General features: G+C 34.5%; 1 protein-coding gene across 1 annotated transcript in view; it reads left to right on the forward strand.

Annotated features, from left to right (window-relative positions):
• Positions 1-5,323, forward strand: part of NLGN1 (neuroligin 1) — a 126,185-nt gene extending 120,862 nt beyond the window's left edge. The window contains exons 3-4 of the mRNA XM_057306800.1: positions 1,068-1,857; positions 2,698-5,323. Of these exons, the coding sequence (XP_057162783.1) occupies positions 1,068-1,857; positions 2,698-3,520 (1,613 nt within the window). The 3' untranslated portion in view covers positions 3,521-5,323. The remainder of the gene's footprint in view (positions 1-1,067; positions 1,858-2,697) is intronic.
• The last annotated feature ends 2,684 nt before the right edge of the window (positions 5,324-8,007 follow it).

The following is an 8,007-nucleotide window of genomic DNA, read 5'->3' on the forward strand; positions in this document are numbered from 1 at the left end:
ACCTTTGTGAAAAGAATTCTTATCTCATTAACACATACGAATAATTGAGCATGTGTTTAAATAACTGAACTACAAAGCTATATTTGGAAATTGATAATAAATGTAATTTTTAAAAAGAAAATAGATAAATTATGTTTTTAAAACAAGAATTTTATTTGAAAATACCTTAATGGGTAGATAAAGTGCATTTGTAAATTTGAATGGAATGCAGCTCTTATCAAACTGCATATGGGACCATGATTTATAATTCTTAAATGCAATTATGTTAAAAGCAGTGGACCATGTATTTTTCACCTTTTATGATAAAATATAGCAGTGCACATTCAACAGTGGAAAAAGTTAAATCCCCCCCCAATGAATCCTTCTGCTGATAGCTTTTCCTTGAACCTAGTGAAAACACTTCAAATGTTATGTCTTCTTCTGAAAGATGAATATTCAGCATATTATGTCCGACACGAAGAGTTGGAAAGAGTATGTCTGAAGTGATATTCTGTTCTGTGTGCCTTCAGGGCCATCTCCAGGGTATTAGCAAATCCCCAGCCCCAGTAGTTGTGTAAGCTACCAACAATTCTTTTTTTAATAAATCTGAATAAAACAAACATACAGAGCCAATTGAAGGAAGATACATGCAGCCAAATTGAAAGAAATATTCTCCAAAAACAATACAAAGTCTAATGAAGAGTTAAGGGGGAGAGAGCCCATCTGCTTGGCTTTTGTAATAACGTGAGTGTTTACATGTTGATTGAAAAAAATATTTGGGACTTCTTACTACTAATATTTACACATTCTCCATGTCTCCTTGCATATTGCCTCTCTGGACACCAAACAATTTAGACTTCTTGATCCCTAAAGCAGTTGCCTCTCAAAGCATAGGACTTAGTCTACCTCTCTGACTCCTAATACCCTGGGGATGACTTTATGTACTTTCTCTTAAGCAAAAATGTCTCTATCTTTCTGTTTTTTGAGTTGTATATGGGTTTTTATATAAATCTAAAATATCAGATGTTACTATTTTACCACAACATTATTCAAAAGTCATCTCAAACTCTTTGTTGTTTTTCCCATAGGACTTTTCCAACGAGCCATAGCTCAAAGTGGAACAGCGCTTTCCAGCTGGGCTGTTAGTTTCCAACCTGCAAAATATGCTAGAATGTTGGCCACGAAAGTTGGGTGCAATGTTTCAGATACCGTAGAGTTAGTGGAATGCCTACAGAAGAAGCCTTACAAAGAACTTGTTGACCAAGATATTCAACCAGCAAGATACCACATAGCCTTTGGACCTGTGATTGATGGTGATGTAATACCAGATGACCCTCAGATATTGATGGAGCAAGGAGAGTTTCTCAACTATGATATAATGTTAGGAGTTAACCAAGGAGAAGGGTTAAAATTTGTTGAAAATATAGTAGATAGCGATGATGGTATATCAGCCAGTGATTTTGACTTTGCTGTTTCCAATTTTGTTGATAATCTATATGGATATCCTGAAGGCAAAGATGTTTTGAGAGAAACCATTAAATTCATGTATACTGACTGGGCTGACCGTCATAACCCTGAAACCAGAAGGAAGACATTACTGGCTTTGTTTACAGACCATCAGTGGGTGGCACCAGCTGTAGCTACAGCAGATCTTCACTCGAACTTTGGTTCACCTACGTATTTCTACGCCTTTTACCATCATTGCCAAACAGATCAGGTTCCAGCTTGGGCTGATGCAGCTCATGGAGATGAAGTCCCCTACGTACTAGGAATCCCCATGATTGGACCTACAGAGTTATTTCCTTGCAACTTCTCCAAAAATGATGTGATGCTGAGTGCAGTTGTAATGACATACTGGACAAATTTTGCCAAAACTGGGTATGTACCTACGGAATAAAGTTTTCTATAACTTAATAAAAGTATCCTTGTAAGCATTTAAAAATAATACACACCTGGTGTACAAGTAATTTCATTTAATAAATTCATGCCAATTATATATTTAGGTTTCTTTATTCAATTCTATATGGTGCTACTTCAGAAATCATTGCTTTATTAGTTCTTACTTTTCAGAAGTTTACTAAGAAAGCCTTGATGCCTTTATGCATTACTCAGTAATTAAACTTATTTTGTGGTTTTTTATTACACAAGACTTGTTTTTGTTATTTAGTAGTGATGGATATTATTTTATAGTGCTTTCCAGTTTATGGTATTGTTTGCCCTTTGATCCTTCTAACTTCTTTATTAAGTGGACAGGTCAGGTATTGTTAATCAATTTTGAAATAAGGGCTGAGGTGATGAGAGAGCCTAGCCTCATATAGATATTCATATGTCTTGTATGTAGCACCACTAGGACTTGAAACCTCATCTGCCAATTCCAAAACTCAAGTCTTTTCCTGTATTCCATGCTGTCCTTGTTAGTTTGCCTAGGAGACAATGCATATGAATATGAATTTTTAAATCTTTGGGCAGATAGTAGCCCATCTCTAAATGGGCAAAGAGAACAAGAATGTGAGGCTTACTCTCATTACATCATCATCCATCTAACCTGCCTGCGATAGGATCTGTCTTTCTAAATTGACCCACGTTGTTATTAAAACACAGTCTATGGCCTTGCTAACTTGCTAAGTTACCTCTTCAATTCTGTGTTAAACTAGTACTATTTGGATTAAGAAAAAGAATAAAACAATTTTGTTCTCATAGTGCTTTTTTCTTTCCTAGTGACCCAAATCAACCAGTCCCTCAAGACACAAAATTCATCCATACCAAACCCAACCGCTTCGAAGAAGTAGCATGGACCAGATATTCCCAGAAAGACCAACTTTATCTCCATATTGGATTAAAACCAAGAGTTAAAGAACATTATAGAGCCAATAAGGTGAACCTCTGGTTGGAGCTGGTACCTCATCTGCATAATCTCAATGACATTTCTCAGTATACCTCGACAACAACTAAAGTGCCATCAACTGACATCACTTTCAGACCCACAAGGAAGAATTCTGTCCCTGTCACATCAGCATTTCCCACTGCCAAGCAGGATGATCCCAAACAACAGCCAAGTCCGTTTTCAGTGGATCAAAGGGACTACTCCACCGAGCTGAGCGTCACTATTGCCGTTGGAGCGTCACTGCTGTTTCTGAACATCCTTGCCTTTGCAGCCCTGTACTACAAAAAGGATAAGAGGAGACATGATGTTCATAGGAGATGTAGCCCTCAGCGCACCACTACCAACGATCTGACCCACGCACAAGAAGAGGAGATCATGTCCCTCCAAATGAAGCACACTGATTTGGATCATGAATGTGAGTCCATCCATCCACATGAGGTGGTTCTTCGGACCGCCTGCCCCCCAGATTACACACTAGCTATGAGGAGGTCACCTGATGATGTTCCCTTAATGACACCCAACACCATTACAATGATTCCCAACACTATACCAGGGATTCAACCCTTACACACATTCAATACATTTACCGGAGGACAGAACAATACTCTGCCCCATCCCCATCCCCACCCCCATTCACATTCAACAACCAGGGTATAGCCAGATAAGAGAAACAAACTCTATTTTTTTGATGGATTGCAGTAAAAGATTACTGAAGATTCCTTGGCTTTCAACCTACAAGACTCTTACTATTTAAATAAGGAGGAATACTATGTGAATATACATATCAAGAACTTTGGGGGTTTTGAAAAAAATAAATTGTACATATATACACAAATCAACTTTAAAAATGAATTTCAATTGCTTGAAGCAATTGTTCTGAATGATACTTTTTCATTCACATTCAAGAATTAATTTTTTGAAGATTTATGTTACATAATGGAATTAGGCATGTGGAACACCAAACAGGAAAGAACTATGTCTGAAATATAAAACATAAAAATAAAAAAAACAACCATGAATATGCACAAGGGACACACCAATGGAATGTCAGATAATTTTCACCAGTTTTTATTTGGAGCCGTTTTATTGTGTAGACCATATTTACATATTTGGATAAGTACACAAAGCACCAATGCTGTTAATGGCCTTAGCGGAGGCTCATGCTGAAATTTGCCAGTAAAACAAAGAAGTTTAAAGACTGGCAGGTACAACATTATCACATAAGTGCTGTCAGTATAAAGTTGTGGGGATAAAGGAAACTGGATATTTTTAGCACGATGTGCATGATAATTTATATGCTTGGTGGCTGTGCTGCTGATTAAGCCGTAATTAAAATTCTTCTCATCCCATTGGAGTCTTTAATAGAAGCTTCCTCTATCAATTGGCAGAACCTAAAGAAGATTTTAAGGGGCAAAAGTAATTAGAAGTAAATAATTCACAGTAGTTTTGATAATAGGAGGAATTAGTTATTAAAGGTATTTGAAGAAACTATAGGTATAGTGGTGAATACTCGCTGATATGAATCCCAGGAAAAAAGAAATTCCTGTGTTTTTAATGTTCCTTTCATTCCAATCTAAACAATTTATAGAAATACAGCCCTAATTGGACATGTGTTACAGGATCTATAATTTGCTGTGGTTTTTGTTACTCTGTATTTTGTTCCTTTTGGTAAGGTGAAGTGTGTCCAAAGAGTTACTTGCAACAGTCTTTTATGATATGAGGATGCCCCAAATTACCACTCTGATTACCGTTCTCAGTTAATTGATTTACTCATGTTGCATGACAAAATGTTTACTAATAAGAATTCAATATACGTTATGTCCCTCCTCATATCACTTCTCTTTCTCACTGAGGTTCACTCACTGGAATTTACTCACGCAATCTCAGTAGAGTACAACATAGATACAGAACCTAGAAGGAGAGTCAACACCTGGAGGATTTTAGTCTTACACATATGTGTGATTTTAAATGAATACTTTAAGACCACAGGAAACTCTTCATCCCCCTGTTGTTTACCAGTAACAGTATATCACAGACCTTTCCAAATGTTTGTATATGTAATCAGATGTACATTTATATTAAAAAAAATTGAGATGGACTTAAAGAGCACATCCTGATAAATACTTTCTCTCTTACCTGTACTATATTTCTATTAGACTAAAGTTATGTGATTTTTTTTTACATTTTTTCAGATGACTAGCAATTTTGATAGTTTGTAAGATAATGCAAAGAACTTTCTCTGACAAACTAACTGCAGTAACAGAAACCTTTCTTTTCAGTTACTCTTTTTCAAGAATGAAAGCTTATTATACAAAAAAAAATTGTATACTACTTGATGGAAACAACTTTGTACATCTTGGCCATGTCACTGGTCATTGCGTGAAATAAAGATAATCTGGATAATGACTATTAGTCCAATGCTAAGAGACATGATCTTTGCTCATTAAAGAGCTAAAATGTTTATTGCTGTTTTGTCTTTTTTTTTAAATAACAAAAGAAACAAGACTGTCTCAGAGAGTCATTTTTCTAGACCAGTTGGGTTTTTGAAGACGTATAGGTAACTTCTATAGAAAACACACGTGGATTTAAAGGCAAATCTCATCTAAGAGGAAACGGATGAAACTTTAACATTATGAATTTATAAGCCCGGGAATTCATGAAAAATATTAGCTTTGTATTTTTAAATACCTCTTATGAGAAAGTGTTGTAGAATTAAATGGCCGATTGTTTTCAGTTTAGAAACACAGATTCTGATTTTCATCATCAAGGAAAAGGCCTATTGGAAATAAATGTGCAATATTTCATGAAACGAGAAGAGTTAAGTTCATCATATAAGGGTGATTAAACTATCATAAAGTAATGGATAGAAAGTTATCCTCCTAAGAGAATTAAAAAGTGCTGAGCAAGACATTAAGCTGACACTAAAAGATAAAATCTTCTATATCAAGGAATTTCTTTGCTTGTAATTCCCCCTCCCTTTTATTAACTATCAATTAAATGTAGATATTACTCTATAACTTCAAATAAGAATCTCTGTTAGAACTGAAAAGTCTTCAAAACCCAGAGCGGTCTACATGCAGTTTTTGCCTAATGTGGTTATGCTTTTAGACTGTGAACTGCCAATGCAAACCAAGAAAAAGAATTGCTTAACGTCTGAAATATTGCTAACCAGAAAACTGTCTTTTATTACACCAATTAAACAAAAGATAAAAAGAAATAGAAATGGCAACAAAATAAGATACGAGTGAAATCTTTCATATGCATTACTTCACTTGGCAAAATCAAGCATTCTATTCTGTCTTAATGATGGCCATACTTATATCTATCTGCATATGTGTTGCTCTAAATTTATCTATCAATCTACCTATATATGCCATAACTGACATCTACGTTATATTAATTTAGGGAAATGATTTAGGAAAACAAAGCATAGTCCTAGTCTTTTTTCTAAATTAATGTTGTATCAACTTTGTGGAAGATAAAAAGCAGTTCTAGGTTTTATTACTATTCTCAAGTCGTGATAAAGTCATTGTGAATGAGAGTTAGTAGTTAGTTTTATAATTACAGCAGCTAGTTTTCTGAGTATAAAATGATTTCCCACAGTAAATAGAACATTAAGAACTGTTTTCAAAGTTGAAACATAATTTTTAAATGCAAGAAACATTTTGAATATTGTTAAATTTTAACCAATATCTTTAAAATGTATTTATTTAGACAATTTTCTTTAGAAAAAAGTAAGTCACAGAATTAAAAGGATATTTTTGGCATTAATTATTAATTCAGATTTTCCTCCCTCAAATTAAATGGCAAATAGTTAAGGCTGCTTAGAATTTATACAAACATTAAGCCAAAATGGACTCTATTTCTTTGTTTTGCTATTATACAAAATTATTACCAGGTGTTTATCAACAGATTAAAGTTGTTCTAGAGTATAGGATTAGAAATATGAAAGTGACAGACTTCACAGTTTTTAATTTCTGTTGAATATGTTCACTCCGAACACAATCTGGTTGAATACTGCAGATGTATCATAAGGCTCATCATTAGCTTTATGGAAACTGAAAGTCATTTGCTAAAGCATTAAAACTGTCCAATTTGAATTTGGAGAGATCATGCTTGCGGCTCAAGGAAGAAAATCTGAGTAAAGTATAGATTATTTCATTCCCTATGTCAAATTTAAAAGTTGGCCATAATGATGTTTTAATTCAGATTTTTTTGATCTGTACCACATGAAAACAGCAACCAAATCTTTAAAAATAATTAATCATCTGTGATGCAGAAGAGGAAAACAGTGCACTAATTTTCTTACAGAAAAGAAATGCCAAATCTCAATTGTTATATGTATCACATATTCTTCTCAAGTTATTTCACCTGCTGACGTCCACATACCGACACACATATTAATATCATGAAAAGATACCAAGGATGTGGCAAATGTGTTTCAGCTTTAAAGGCACGACTACGTAGAAATTACTGGGATTTTTTTCTTGGGCGAGTTTCACTGAAAGATTTTCACAGGGAAAAATGATGAATGGAATTTTTAGGAAGCGATCAAATATCATGGCAATCCTTCGATGTTTGTTTTCTCCTGTGTTGTTGGTTCAAAGTACTGGCCTTTTTCTTCATTTCTAGTAATTAGTTGTTATAGACGATCAGTTTTTAATGTCAGTGAAAATTAGATAATTTGGTTATACTTGTGAAAACATGCTCCCAGATAAATTCAATTAATAGGCATTTCCCTGCTGAGATTTTGTTATCATTCATTTAATTATCTTGTCACGCTTTACTGTTACAGACAATTGTTTTGGCTTTTTAGTCAATAAACTAAGGGAATTTCTCCAACAGCCTTATACCTCTCCTGCACTTGATATGGTAACATACACTTCAAATTTCCATCAGAAGCCTCTAAAGAAATTTCCTACTGATATGAAACATTTGGTAGCCAACTTGATTCTCTTTCAAAAGCATTCTGATTTGACTTTGCTCTGGCACTATGATGTATGTGTATGCAGGCCAGAAATCAATTCCATTTGATAAAAATTATGGAGTATACGGACTGGAATAACCGTGTGCAGGGTATAAGTGCCTTTCTTCCTGGGATTTTATTTATAAATCTTATCGTCTTTTTAAAATTTGCAGATCCT

The sequence above is a fragment of the Ursus arctos genome, unplaced genomic scaffold (genome assembly GCF_023065955.2).
Source record: "Ursus arctos isolate Adak ecotype North America unplaced genomic scaffold, UrsArc2.0 scaffold_4, whole genome shotgun sequence".
NCBI lineage: Eukaryota > Metazoa > Chordata > Mammalia > Carnivora > Ursidae > Ursus > Ursus arctos.